The sequence below is a fragment of the Trematomus bernacchii genome, unplaced genomic scaffold (genome assembly GCF_902827165.1).
Source record: "Trematomus bernacchii unplaced genomic scaffold, fTreBer1.1, whole genome shotgun sequence".
In the NCBI taxonomy this organism is placed as follows: Eukaryota; Metazoa; Chordata; class Actinopteri; order Perciformes; family Nototheniidae; genus Trematomus; species Trematomus bernacchii.
The window spans coordinates 1-15,368 of record NW_022987915.1 but is presented as its reverse complement, the minus strand read 5'-3'; the positions used below and the strand labels follow the sequence as shown (position 1 = coordinate 15,368).

At 48.9% G+C, this 15,368-nt stretch overlaps 1 protein-coding gene across 1 annotated transcript; it reads right to left on the bottom strand.

The window, feature by feature from the left end:
- Positions 1-4,764: 4,764 nt before the first annotated feature.
- Positions 4,765-13,767, bottom strand: LOC117470615 (protein fantom-like; the record flags this gene model as incomplete). Its single annotated transcript, XM_034115428.1, is given in 9 exon segments — positions 4,765-5,059; positions 5,394-5,530; positions 5,692-5,776; positions 6,759-6,945; positions 7,141-7,203; positions 8,117-8,290; positions 9,324-9,416; positions 13,037-13,332; positions 13,452-13,767. Coding segments are annotated over 9 exon segments (1,458 nt in total), but the record flags the coding sequence as incomplete, so codon positions are not given.
- Between the last annotated feature and the right edge of the window lie 1,601 nt (positions 13,768-15,368).

Here is a 15,368-nt window from a genome sequence, read left to right as displayed (position 1 = left end):
ATTTGCCGTACTCGCCTTAAGTGTTAGCTCAGGTTAATCTCGCCCCCCTCCGACGTAAGCGTGACGTATGCGGTTCTTGCTTCTAGACGGACAACTTTTTGTTGCTCGAAACGAACCGGATTCCGGAGCTATGACGCTGCTCCGCTGCGGTGTGAACAGGAAAACCCGGTGCTTTTCAAGCACCAGCACCGAACCGGCCCTGAAACACCGTTGGTGTGAAAGGGGTATTAGTGTCAGTGAGGAACCAGTGTAAAGACTTCAGAACAGGACTGATCCTCTTTCTTATTTTTAATTTTTGAATTAAAATGATCTACTAGCTCATTTACTGAGATGCTAGCAGGGGCAAGTGTGGAAGAAAAATTCTGAGTAAACATTTCCCTAGTGTTTTCAGTTAAATATCGCTTTGTGGTTACCTCTTTCTGAACATTTGTAATGTAATATCCAGCCATGCAGTGGGGTGGATTGTGAACTACCTCGCTGAAAGGTCCCAATGTGTTCAATTTGATGGGTTCTCTTCTGAGTGGTTAAACATTACTAATGGACCATTAGTAATGTTTAACCACTCAGAAGAGCTAAGACCACAGACCCAGACTCATCCGACGCCACTCCACCTCCACCTAAGCAACAGCTGCTGGATTTTAACCGAGGGACTGCTAGCCAGGGAAAAGTTGATAAAGCCATTGCACGGTATGTTGTAGAACACATGCAGGCTATTTCTACAGTGGAGTCACCCGCTTTCAGGGAGCTAGTTATGGTGCTCATTCTACCTCGTGTGTGTGTGTGTGTGTGTATGTGTGTGTTTACTGGTTTTCAGTAACCAGCACAACACTGCTAATGGTGTACCACAAGGTTCTGTTTTAGGTCCACTTTTATTCTCCATCTATATCAACAGTTTAGGTGAAAATGTGGATGGAGCATATATATATATATATATATATATATATATAGATAGATCATATATCAATGTGATCACAGTGATGCTGATGAAGGAACAGACTCCTGGGGGAGGGTCCTCACCTGCTGAACTCTCTTCAGGTCCACAGAAACCCTGCTGATCTCGTCCTCCTCAGTCCTGGTTCTGCCTGCTATTCCCTTATATCTCCTTTTATTCAACAGTTTGAACACCAACTGTTTCAGATGTGACTCACGTGAAAGGTGAACTCTACTTTACTTCCGCTCTGAGTCGCAGAGGAAAGGGTTGGGTTGGGTTGGGGGGGGGGGGGCGGAGTTTGAAGTGTTGAAATATTTTTCCACCCACGGGGAACCTGTAGAAGGAGAGAAACTTATATCATGAGAGAGAGGTCTGTCTTTGTCTTTACCACTGACTATCATAATGTCTGTTTTGTTCACCCACATGCTTTTGCTGATACATACTCTGTTTCTAAACTGAGTTGTTCTCAGGACCGCGAAGATTTTCAGTGTCCAAACAATTCAGAGTGACTGAGCCCAGTCAGTGTGAGAGGGGGTGTAGTTCTGCTAGCTGTCCACTAGATGCTGCTAACTGACCCTCTAATGAAACACAGGTCAGGGTGAATGGTCAGTGTGAGAGGGGGTGTAGTTCTGCTAGCTGTCCACTAGGTGCTGCTAACTGACCCTCTAATGAAACACAGATCAGGGTGAATGGTCAGTGTGAGAGGGGGTGTAGTTCTGCTAGCTGTCCACTAGATGCTGCTAACTGACCCTCTGATGAAACACAGGTCAGGGTGAATGGTCAGTGTGAGAGGGGGTGTAGTTCTGCTAGCTGTCCACTAGGTGCTGCTAACTGACCCTCTAATGAAACACAGGTCAGGGTGAATGGTCAGTGTGAGAGGGGGTGTAGTTCTGCTAGCTGTCCACTAGGTGCTGCTAACTGACCCTCTGATGAAACACAGGTCAGGGTGAATGGTCAGTGTGAGAAGAGGTGTAGTTCTGCTAGCTGTCCACTAGATGCTGCTAACTGACCCTCTAATGAAACACAGGTCAGGGTGAATGGTCAGTGTGAGAGGGGGTGTAGTTCTGCTAGCTGTCCACTAGATGCTGCTAACTGACCCTCTGATGAAACACAGGTCAGGGTGAATGGTCAGTGTGAGAGGGGGTGTAGTTCTGCTAGCTGTCCACTAGGTGCTGCTAACTGACCCTCTAATGAAACACAGATCAGGGTGAATGGTCAGTGTGAGAGGGGGTGTAGTTCTGCTAGCTGTCCACTAGGTGCTGCTAACTGACCCTCTAATGAAACACAGATCAGGGTGAATGGTCAGTGTGAGAGGGGGTGTAGTTCTGCTAGCTGTCCACTAGGTGCTGCTAACTGACCCTCTAATGAAACACAGGTCAGGGTGAATGGTCAGTGTGAGAGGGGGTGTAGTTCTGCTAGCTGTCCACTAGGTGCTGCTAACTGACCCTCTAATGAAACACAGGTCAGGGTGAATGGTCAGTGTGAGAGGGGGTGTAGTTCTGCTAGCTGTCCACTAGATGCTGCTAACTGACCCTCTGATGAAACACAGGTCAGGTGTGAGGAAGAGGAGATGAAGCCACGTGTGAAACATTCAGGCCTAATAGGGAATGGGAATGTGACGTCATCAACGGCAAGTCTTCCATCTTTGGAGGATAGCAGCGACCGCAACCTGTTACCTTCACCTGTACATAATAATACAAACAAATCTTCCAACACTAAAATCATTGCAAATGGACGAGGACTGAAACTAAGAGCCTGATGCTTGAGATCTGAGACTGTGTGAAGGGACCAGCCACCATGAGCCTTTCCCTTTGGTTCCTCAGCTATGAGGGGAATAGACTCTCTGGTGAGACTGCTGTGTGAAGGCCTTGATCTGAGTTCAATGCAACGCTCCATCAACACCTGCAATTATTGATCACTATAATGTCTGTCATTATTGATCTGGATTCAATTTGATTGAGAAACTCCCTCTGGAGCAGGGGTGGGCAATTATTTTTTCCATGGGGCCACATGAGAAACTGAAAATATTGTGGAGGGCCGGGCCAAAAGGCTGAACTCAATTCTGCATAATATTAATTGTATTTCTTTATAAAAAGCAGTAAATAGCATTGTTTTGACAAGCTGGTAAGAGTATATGTTATAGTTAAGCAATGAAAAAGTGAGGTTGCCTTACAAAAAAATGTCATTTATTAAATCAAATTTCCCAAAACAATGGTAAACAAAATGAACGTTTTTCACCATTTGTGACTCATTAGTGAACATTTTCAGTCACATTCACTCAAACACATTTTGAGTTTCATTTACTGTTGGAAAGAGGTTCTTAGCATTCTAAAGACATCACAATATTGTCTTTGTACTCCAAATATTAAGCAAGATACATCATATTGAACTGTCACTAAACATCACTGAACTGTGATTTTGAGAAAAAGGCTTCCAAAGAAAGTGTCCCAGTTCACTGCTAGTTGGTGCCTTTACATGCCAACACCTCATTTGGTGTTTTTAAGTTCTCTTTTCTTGTTCAGTGAGAGAAATCTAGTCTCTGCTGGGCTTTAACGAGTGCATCAAAGTCAGGTTGAATGTCTGAGGTGGAGATGCGAAGCACAGCTGACAGATGATCATCAGTGAGAGAGGATCTATACCTGGATTTCGTAAACTTCATAATTGAAAATGTTTGTTCACATATGTATGCGTGTCCATGCACTCGTTTACCTCCGTGAACAGATCGCTCCCTGTCGTCGTCCCTTTCATCGACCGCATTGCTGCCAGCTCCTCCGTAATCTTGAAGTCCGGTGTTATCCCGCGGACGAATATGAGTAACTGGGCTGTGTCGCGGACATCACAGCTCTCGTCCAAAGCCAAGGAGAAAAAGTCGTAACTTGCCACTTCACGTTGCAGCTGAAGCTCCAGATTCCCCGCAATGTCCTCGATCCTTCTAGTCACGGTTCGCCTGGACGCGGGACTTGCTCAAATGCGGCTTTTTTTTCAGGGCATATTAGTGCTGCAGAGTCCACCAAGCACTCTTTGACAAACTCCCCCTCCGAGAATGGCTTACTGTTTTTAGCAATTTTGTGGGATATCACAAAGCTGGTCATGGTTGCTGCATCACTGGATGTGTGAAGCTTGGTAAAAAAGCCTTGCTGCTTTTGCAGCTTAGCTAGCAAAGCTTCCGATGTCCGCGCCCTTTCAGCGTCAGTCAAGTTTTTATATTTCTCCGCGTGTTTCGTCTCGTAATGTCGACTCACATTGTACTCCTTAAACACGGCGATCTGCTCCCCGCAAACTAAACACACGGTTTTACCTCCGACTTCAGTAAATAAATACTTAGCAGTCCAATTTTTGTTGAAAACCCTGCATTCAGCATCTACCTTTCTTTTTTTAGCGGACATTTTTTTGAGGGCTAAAGTCGTCTTGTGACAAGGATCCAATCATGTGCACGTCTTGATATACGTATTGCGTCATTATGCACGTGAATAAAAAACAACTTCAAAATAAAAGCAATGCAGCTTTAGTCCATGCATGAGGTAAAGTTAGAAAATATGTTTATTTTGTAATTTCCAATTAGCCTTACACGGGCCGGTCAGAGTCAACCAAAGGGCCGTATGTGGCCCGGGGGCCGTACGATGCCCAGGTCTGCTCTGGAGAACACACACACACACAAACACACACACACACACACACACACACACACACACACACACACACACACACACACACACACACACACACACACACACACACACACACACACCACACACACACACACACACACACACACACACACACACACACACACACACACACACACACACACAAACACTACAGGAGAGGGAACATGGTTTTCATTTTACTTTATTGACCGTCAAAGAAACAACTGACTGAGAAACAAACACTCTTTTTCTCTTCGTATTAAAAACATTTACAAATCTACACAACCAGTTTCAGTTTGACCCGCTGACTGGTCTGTGCTGTCGCCTCATGATGACGAGCAGGGAGGAGCTGCTCTTCCTCCTCCTCTTCTTCCTCACTGAGCATCCTCTTCCTCCTCCTCCTCCATGATGGCCTGCAGAGCCTCCAGTCCCTCCACAGAAACCGTCAGCGTGCCTACCTCCTCACTCCCCATGTCCAACACTGCACACCCACACGCACACGCACACACACACACACACACACCCACACACACACACACACACACACACACACACACACCACAGTTAAGGCCTCGTGACTTTTGGACATGTGGTTCTGTTTATTTAGGTATTTTCATTTGGAAATCTGCGAGAATTCTCCTCAGAGACAGTCACTGTGTCCTCTACAAAACGTCTGTGTGTGTGTGTGTGTGTGTGTGTGTGTGTGTGTGTGTGTGTGTGTGTGTGTGTGTGTGTGTGTGTGTGTGTGTGTGTGTGTGTGTGTGTGTGTGTGTGTGTGTGTGTGTGTGTGTGTGTGTGTGTGTGTGTGTGTGTACCCTGCAGCCTCCTCTCCAGCAGCTCGCTGTGTGTCTCTGTGATTTCGGGGATCCTGATGAAGGCGACCCCGACCTCCTCACACTCTCTCTCCTGCTCCTCCTCCTCCGGGGGCTCGCTCACCACCATGAACCGGATCCTACACACACACACACACACACACACACACACACACACACACACACACGCACACGCACACGCACACGCACACACACACGCACACGCACACACACACTGGTGTCCTGTCAGAGCTCTTCAGCTCGTGGACTCTCCTTGGAGATAAATGAAGTGTTTTCTCACCTCTCCATGTGGGGCAGTCTTCCCTTCAGGACCCCCCTCAGCAGGCGCCGCCTCAACCTGTGCTGCTGGGCATCCACAGGAACCACTGCAACAGGAAACACAAGCTGAACACACACTGGTGAGAGAAACTCCCTCTGAAGGGAACACAGGGATGGAAGCCCCTGCAGACCATTACCATGCACTATAGAACACACTGCAGTCAGCAGCATCAGGCCTCTTATGGCGCGTTTCCACTACAGCGCGCAGCCCGGTTTAAGAGGGCTGTGACGTCAGCGGCCCGTCTTTGGTTGCGTTTCCACTTGGCCTAGTACCGGCCGGCGGGTCCTAATTCACAGTTTTTCTGGCCTCATAAAATCGTGGGTCTAGGGCCAGAGACAACGAGGCTGAGTCGGGCTGAGTATGCTAAACTAGAGAGAGCATCGCTGGCAAGGGGGCTACAACTACAACAAGATGGACATATTTGACCGTGATTTAATTGTAATACACGTTTCAAAATGATGAAGTAACAACATACTGATACCGGTTAGTAAAAACCATGAATTAATGCTTTGTCAAGTCTGCAGACAGACGGCAGGAGAAACACCTTTTAAAATGCGTGTTTTCTAAATGGAGATCGGCTAAGCTAACGCAGTATATGCTCTGACCGTCCACACTCACAACAACGGCCTATACAGACATAAATAAAGCAGCGACTGTATTCACCATGACACAGGCAGTCTGTGGTTTGTACTTGATTAACTTCTGTCTAGTTTCTGAACAGATATGAGGAGCTGTGAGCTCTGAGTGCTAACAGCTAACGGCTGTGTTGTTTTTCTGGGGTTCTCATTGAAGATGACGTCACGGCTCCGCCTACACTGCGTTACTATAGTTACTACCCCAGTTCCTAAACTGTAATGGAAATGCGCCATAAAGTGAGCCAGTCCTAACGAGGCCCAGCCATACCGAGCGAGGCCGAGCGAGGCCGTGTAGTGGAAACGCGCCATTACATTACAGCTGTTAACGTTAGCACGGTTAGCTGTTAGCACGGTTAGCTGTTAGCAGGGCTCCCCCTCTCTCTCTGCTCTCACCCTTGCTGTAGTTGAAGTTGATGCTGCTCCCTGGGGGAGGCTTGGGGAGGGACAGCGGGGTCTCCTCTGTGGGGAGGTCCAGCAGACTGAACTCTACAAAGAGACGCTGAAGGCTGCGGTCCAAACACACCCGAGACCCCGGAGACAAGCTCAGAGACACCACCTCCACCCGCAGGCGCTCAGAGGCCTACACACACACACACACACACACACACACACACACACACACACACACACACACACACACACACACACACACACACACTAGAATACTTAGCAGCAAGATCAATGGTATAACTTTCATTTTATCGTCATTGTCTATATCAGAAAAAGACAAGACACACACACACACACACACACACACACACACACACACACTGACCTTCCTCCCCACGCTGCCCCCCCCCCACGATGCAGTCATCACTGGACTCCTCCTCTGCAGCATCTGCACAGAGGAACATCAGCTGATCAACACCTCCTCGTCAGTAACGCTGCACATCATCCCTCCTTACATACATATACAGTAAACATAAATATATAGAAGTATGTCCTGTGGTTCCTGTGTGCCTGGTGGTTCACTAAAGACCTGGACCAAACACCAGTTCCAGAGGAGAGTCATTTAGTTTATGTGTTACTGGTTACTAACAACAGTCTGACTGGCCCCAGGCCTACACACAGTCTCTCTAGACATTATTACTACTCTGAAACATCAGTCTGACTGGCCCCAGGCCTACACAGTCTCTCTAGACATTATTACTACTCTGAAACATCAGTCTGACTGGCCCCAGGCCTACACACAGTCTCTCTAGACATTATTACTACTCTGAAACATCAGTCTGACTGGCCCCAGGCCTACACACAGTCTCTCTAGACATTATTACTACTCTGAAACATCAGTCTGACTGGCCCCAGGCCTACACAGTCTCTCTAGACATTATTACTACTCTGAAACATCAGTCTGACTGGCCCCAGGCCTACACACAGTCTCTCTAGACATTATTACTACTCTGAAACATCAGTCTGACTGGCCCCAGGCCTACACAGTCTCTCTAGACATTATTACTACTCTGAAACATCAGTCTGACTGGCCCCAGGCCTACACAGTCTCTCTAGACATTATTACTACTCTGAAACATCAGTCTGACTGGCCCCAGGCCTACACACAGTCTCTCTAGACATTAATACTACTCTGAAACATCAGTCTGACTGGCCCCAGGCCTACACAGTCTCTCTAGACATTATTACTACTCTGAAACATCAGTCTGACTGGCCCCAGGCCTACACAGTCTCTCTAGACATTACTACTACTCTGAAACAACAGTCTGAAGGTGAAGCACTATCTAACGTCCCGTCATCACTTCCTCACCCTGCAGGGTCTCCTCCGACATCTCAGAGTCAGAGGAGAGAGACTGGGAGCTGACTGGGACCAGCTGACCCTCCGACACATGAGACTCCTCCTCATCCTCCTCTTCCTCCTCTTCCTCCTCTTCCTCCTCCTCTTCTTCTGCAGGTGGAGTCGCTGCTGACAAAACCTGCAGACACAGAACATATGATGGAGTTTCACAGAGACTGGTTTAAAACTATCAGCTATTGAGGAGACTCACCTGTTCTATATCAAAGGGATCTATGTCTCACCTGTTCTGTATCACAGGGATCTATGTCTCACCTGTTCTATATCAAAGGGATCTATGTCTCACCTGTTCTGTATCAGAGGGATCTATGTCTCACCTGTTCTGTATCACAGGGATCTATGTCTCACCTGTTCTGTATCACAGGGATCTATGTCTCACCTGTTCTGTATCACAGGGATCTATGTCTCACCTGTTCTATATCACAGGGATCTATGTCTCACCTGTTCTGTATCAGAGGGATCTATGTCTCACCTGTTCTGTATCAGAGGGATCTATGTCTCACCTGTTCTGTATCAGAGGGATCTATGTCTCACCTGTTCTGTATCACAGGGATCTATGTCTCACCTGTTCTGTATCACAGGGATCTATGTCTCACCTGTTCTGTATCACAGGGATCTATGTCTCACCTGTTCTGTATCAGAGGGATCTATGTCTCACCTGTTCTGTATCACAGGGATCTATGTCTCACCTGTTCTATATCAGAGGGATCTATGTCTCACCTGTTCTATATCAGAGGGATCTATGTCTCACCTGTTCTGTATCACAGGGATCTATGTCTCACCTGTTCTATATCAGAGGGATCTATGTCTCACCTGTTCTGTATCACAGGGATCTATGTCTCACCTGTTCTGTATCACAGGGATCTATGTCTCACCTGTTCTATATCAGAGGGATCTATGTCTCACCTGTTCTGTATCACAGGGATCTATGTCTCACCTGTTCTGTATCAGAGGGATCTATGTCTCACCTGTTCTATATCAGAGGGATCTATGTCTCACCTGTTCTGTATCAGAGGGATCTATGTCTCACCTGTTCTGTATCACAGGGATCTATGTCTCACCTGTTCTGTATCAGAGGGATCTATGTCTCACCTGTTCTATGTCAGAGGGATCTATGTCTCACCTGTTCTGTGTCAGAGGGATCTATGTCTCACCTGTTCTGTGTCAGAGGGATCTATGAAGGAGACCTTTTTGGCCGGTGGTCCGTCCTTTAATCGTGTCCTCAGCCTGAGTTTGGGCAGCGGGGCCTGATGGAGGAATCAGAAGTACTTTATTAGTCCCACAGCGAGGACAGGTTACAGTACAGGGGGACAGCAGGTATAAAAGTCTATATGGACAAAAGTCAAAACATGTCTTGGCTGATTGTGACTACCATGAGTCGTGTTGGGACCAATAGCCGCGTTCACACCGGAGTACTTTTCACGTTTAGTTCCGTTAGTACCCCTTATGTCGCGTTCACACCAAAAAGAGCACTTCATCTCTGGAACTTTTACCCCCATGTGTAGTGCCTGCTGAGAGATGGTACTTTCCTGGGGAAAAAAGTGCCCCAGTTCTGATTGGCTGGGCGAATTGCAAACCACGCCCCGTACAACTCTGAAATGTTTTGTAGAGCCGCCATTTTATTATCCTCGCATTAGCATTATTAGCATTAGCATTCGCCCAGCGCACAAACGCAGAGAGACTAACTTATGGCAACACAAAATAAAACATGGGAGCGGTGGAGATGAGGAGGTGTCGGCGTTCTGGCGATTTCCTCTGAAGGCTTCAGTAGAAGCTGCTGGGAGTCCCAGCAGCTTCTACTGAAGCCTTCCCCAACTCCGGGGACTTCCGGCCGGGGACTCCGGGTGGCAGTATACGCCGTGAAGTGGTTTGCGGCCTGCCAGTAAACCCAAAGCAGAAGAAGAAGAAGTGACATCATCGGCTCATTTGCGTAATCTTCCCTCAGGGAAAAGTACTCCGGTGTGAACGCGATCTGTACTAAATGCCCTGGGGTAATAAGTGCCGGGACTCTGAGTGCCGGCACTAAATACGGCAAAGTACTTGGTGTGAACGCGCCTATTGGATACAGAGAGACCTAGATGATCATTCTTTCCTCAAAGCAATAAGCAATCTGTCCAATACAGACGATCCAGGGTCGCCTAAATCTTTCAAACTCATTAGAGCAGCCCACGGAGAGGACAGATGTGGACACTTTCTGGTTACAACTGACATGTTTGATCCTGAAAATGTCAGAAATTGATTCAGCATCCTCAATAACCATAAAGCATCTTTCCAAAATTGACCAAGCCATTTTTAACTATTGTCCACATATGAACTGATGCTAACTGTATAAACATCTGCAGGTCAGCATCCAGCAGTTTCTATGAGCTGCAGACCCTACTCTATAGTTCAGAACACTTTGGGGTCTCAACGTGTCCAGGTTCACAGCAGGTCTCTCTGAGCTGCAGACCCTACTCTATAGTTCAGAACACTTTGGGGTCTCAACGTGTCCAGGTTCACAGCAGGTCTCTATGAGCTGCAGACCCTACTCTATAGTTCAGAACACTTTGGGGTCTCAACGTGTCCAGGTTCACAGCAGGTCTCTCTGAGCTGCAGACCCTACTCTATAGTTCTATCAGAACACTTTGGGGTCTCAACGTGTCCAGGTTCACAGCAGGTCTCTCTGAGCTGCAGACCCTACTCTATAGTTCTATCAGAACACTTTGGGGTCTCAACGTGTCCAGGTTCACAGCAGGTCTCTATGAGCTGCAGACCCTACTCTATAGTTCTATCAGAACACTTTGGGGTCTCAACGTGTCCAGGTTCACAGCAGGTCTCTCTGAGCTGCAGACCCTACTCTATAGTTCTATCAGAACACTTTGGGGTCTCAACGTGTCCAGGTTCACAGCAGGTCTCTATGAGCTGCAGACCCTACTCTATAGTTCTATCAGTACACTTTGGGGTCTCAACGTGTCCAGGTTCACAGCAGGTCTCTATGAGCTGCAGACCCTACTCTATAGTTCTATCAGAACACTTTGGGGTCTCAACGTGTCCAGGTTCACAGCAGGACTCTTTGAGCTGCAGACCCTACTCTATAGTTCTATCAGAACACTTTGGGGTCTCAACGTGTCCAGGTTCACAGCAGGACTCTATGAGCTGCAGACCCTACTCTATAGTTCTATCAGAACACTTTGGGGTCTCAACGTGTCCAGGTTCACAGCAGGTCTCTCTGAGCTGCAGACCCTACTCTATAGTTCTATCAGAACACTTTGGGGTCTCAACGTGTCCAGGTTCACAGCAGGACTCTCTGAGCTGCAGACCCTACTCTATAGTTCTATCAGAACACTTTGGGGTCTCAACGTGTCCAGGTTCACAGCAGGTCTCTCTGAGCTGCAGACCCTACTCTATAGTTCAGAACACTTTGGGGTCTCAACGTGTCCTGGTTCACAGCAGGTCTCTATGAGCTGCAGACCCTACTCTATAGTTCAGAACACTTTGGGGTCTCAACGTGTCCAGGTTCACAGCAGGTCTCTCTGAGCTGCAGACCCTACTCTATAGTTCAGAACACTTTGGGGTCTCAACGTGTCCTGGTTCACAGCAGGTCTCTATGAGCTGCAGACCCTACTCTATAGTTCAGAACACTTTGGGGGTCTCAACGTGTCCAGGTTCACAGCAGGTCTCTCTGAGCTGCAGACCCTACTCTATAGTTCAGAACACTTTGGGGTCTCAACGTGTCCAGGTTCACAGCAGGTCTCTCTGAGCTGCAGACCCTACTCTATAGTTCAGAACACTTTGGGGTCTCAACGTGTCCAGGTTCACAGCAAGTCTCTATGAGCTGCAGACCCTACTCTATAGTTCAGAACACTTTGGGGTCTCAACGTGTCCAGGTTCACAGCAGGTCTCTCTGAGCTGCAGACCCTACTCTATAGTTCAGAACACTTTGGGGTCTCAACGTGTCCAGGTTCACAGCAAGTCTCTATGAGCTGCAGACCCTACTCTATAGTTCTATCAGAACACTTTGGGGTCTCAACGTGTCCAGGTTCACAGCAGGTCTCTCTGAGCTGCAGACCCTACTCTATAGTTCTATCAGAACACTTTGGGGTCTCAACGTGTCCAGGTTCACAGCAGGTCTCTATGAGCTGCAGACCCTACTCTATAGTTCTATCAGAACACTTTGGGGTCTCAACGTGTCCAGGTTCACAGCAGGTCTCTCTGAGCTGCAGACCCTACTCTATAGTTCTATCAGAACACTTTGGGGTCTCAACGTGTCCAGGTTCACAGCAGGTCTCTATGAGCTGCAGACCCTACTCTATAGTTCTATCAGAACACTTTGGGGTCTCAACGTGTCCAGGTTCACAGCAGGACTCTATGAGCTGCAGACCCTACTCTATAGTTCTATCAGAACACTTTGGGGTCTCAACGTGTCCAGGTTCACAGCAGGTCTCTCTGAGCTGCAGACCCTACTCTATAGTTCTATCAGAACACTTTGGGGTCTCAACGTGTCCAGGTTCACAGCAGGTCTCTATGAGCTGCAGACCCTACTCTATAGTTCTATCAGAACACTTTGGGGTCTCAACGTGTCCAGGTTCACAGCAGGTCTCTATGAGCTGCAGACCCTACTCTATAGTTCTATCAGAACACTTGGGGTCTCAACGTGTCCAGGTTCACAGCAGGTCTCTATGAGCTGCAGACCCTACTCTATAGTTCTATCAGAACACTTTGGGGTCTCAACGTGTCCAGGTTCACAGCAGGTCTCTCTGAGCTGCAGACCCTACTCTATAGTTCTATCAGAACACTTTGGGGTCTCAACGTGTCCAGGTTCACAGCAGGACTCTTTGAGCTGCAGACAGACAATAATATAAACGAGAGATTTGATCTCTCTGCTGACCTTAGACGCATAGACCTTTGGGAGGGGGATGGGGGAGGGGGGAGGAAGTTTCTCCTCCTCCTGCAGAGCCTTTTCCACGTCTCCAACTTCCTCCTCTTCCTCTGGAGGTCTGCTCTCTGGAGGAGGTCTGAGCTCTGGAGGAGGTCTGCTCTCTGGAGGAGGTCTGCTCTCTGGAGGAGGTCTGCTCTCTGGAGGAGGTCTGCTCTCTGGTGGAGGAAGGTAGGAGGAGCTCCACTGCAGCGTCACCTCGATATGTCCGGAGGGGAGACCAGAGGGGTCTCTCAGCTCAAACAGCCCTGAGGACAAACACAAGCTCACTTTAGCATCAGAGTTCTCTTAATCTGTGGTCACAGTTAGTGTTAGCCACGTTAGCATCAGAGTTCTCTTTAACTAAGAGCAGAAAGTGAGTTCTGACCGGAGACCCCCTGGTCCCGGCTCAGGGGCAGCAGAGGGACCCGGGTCTTCCCCAGGTAGGTGTCCATGCGCTGCTCGTTGTAGTCGAACACGTAGAGCAGCAGCTCCTTGCTCTGCAGGTAGCGGTGCAGCTCGGCGTCCATCAGCACAGGGAAGAGCCTCCGGTCCTCCAGGCGGGGGCTCCAGCAGGGGGGGGCCGTGGCCGTGGGGTGGTCCAGGAACTCGTAGAACTTGTAGACCACGTACGGGCTGGGCGGGGAGGAGCTGGAGCTCTGCAGGTCCGTGCAGCGCTGCACCGCCACGCACAGCTCGTTCCTCTGCAGAGAGACAACGTTTAGAGAGGGACAGACAAACTGTACGGCTTTAGAGAGGAACGGTGGGGGGGGGTATGAAAAACAAATTTTTTTGACTTTTCTCAAAATTCTGACTTTTTTCTGAAAATCTAAAAATTCTGACTTTCTTCTAATTATCCCAACATTCTGACTTCTTCCTCAAAATTCTGACCTTTTTCGGAAAATCTCAAAATTCAGACTTTTTTTCGATGGAGGTACCTGGGGGTCTGAGCAGTATGAAGGTACCTGGGGGTCTGAGCAGTATGGAGGTGCCTGGGGGTCTGAGCAGTATGGAGGTACCTGGGGGTCTGAGCAGTATGAAGGTACCTGGGGGTCTGAGCAGTATGGAGGTACCTGGGGGTCTGAGCAGTATGGAGGTGCCTGGGGGTCTGAGCAGTATGGAGGTACCTGGGGGTCTGAGCAGTATGGAGGTGCCTGGGGGTCTGAGCAGTATGGAGGTACCTGGGGGTCTGAGCAGTATGGAGGTGCCTGGGGGTCTGAGCAGTATGGAGGTACCTGGGGGTCTGAGCAGTATGGAGGTACCTGGGGGTCTGAGCAGTATGGAGGTACCTGGGGGTCTGAGCAGTATGGAGGTACCTGGGGGTCTGAGCAGTATGGAGGTACCTGGGGGTCTGAGCAGTATGGAGGTACCTGGGGGTCTGAGCAGTATGGAGGTACCTGGGGGTCTGAGCAGTATGGAGGTACCTGGGGGTCTGAGCAGTATGGAGGTACCTGGGGGTCTGAGCAGTATGGAGGTACCTGGGGGTCTGAGCAGTATGGAGGTACCTGGGGGTCTGAGCAGTATGGAGGTACCTGGGGGTCTGAGCAGTATGGAGGTACCTGGGGGTCTGAGCAGTATGGAGGTACCTGGGGGTCTGAGCAGTATGGAGGTACCTGGGGGTCTGAGCAGTATGGAGGTGCCTGGGGGTCTGAGCAGTATGAAGGTACCTGGGGGTCTGAGCAGTATGGAGGTACCTGGGGGTCTGAGCAGTATGGAGGTACCTGGGGGTCTGAGCAGTATGGAGTTACCTGGGGTCTGAGCAGTATGGAGGTACCTGGGGGTCTGAGCAGTATGGAGGTACCTGGGGGTCTGAGCAGTATGGAGGTACCTGGGGGTCTGAGTAGTATGGAGGTACCTGGGGGTCTGAGCAGTATGGAGGTGCCTGGGGGTCTGAGCAGTATGGAGGTACCTGGGGGTCTGAGCAGTATGGAGGTACCTGGGGGTCTGAGTAGTATGGAGGTACCTGGGGGTCTGAGCAGTATGGAGGTACCTGGGGGTCTGAGCTGTATGAAGGTACCTGGGGGTCTGAGCAGTATGAAGGTAACTGGGGGTCAGGGGCCTCATTTATAACGCCTTGCGTAGGATTCACGTGGGAAGGTTGCTTACGTAGTACAAAGCAAAAAAATAGGTACAGACATTTTCCGACATTTTCCGATTCACAAAACATTGCGTACCGGCGAGGGAAGTGCGTACGGCACTTCCTACGCCTGTTTCCCTTTATAAATCACAATCGACTCGTAACGCCCATATTTGCCTATAAATAGTCAAAGAAACGCCCATTCATCCATTCATCCATCCATTCATC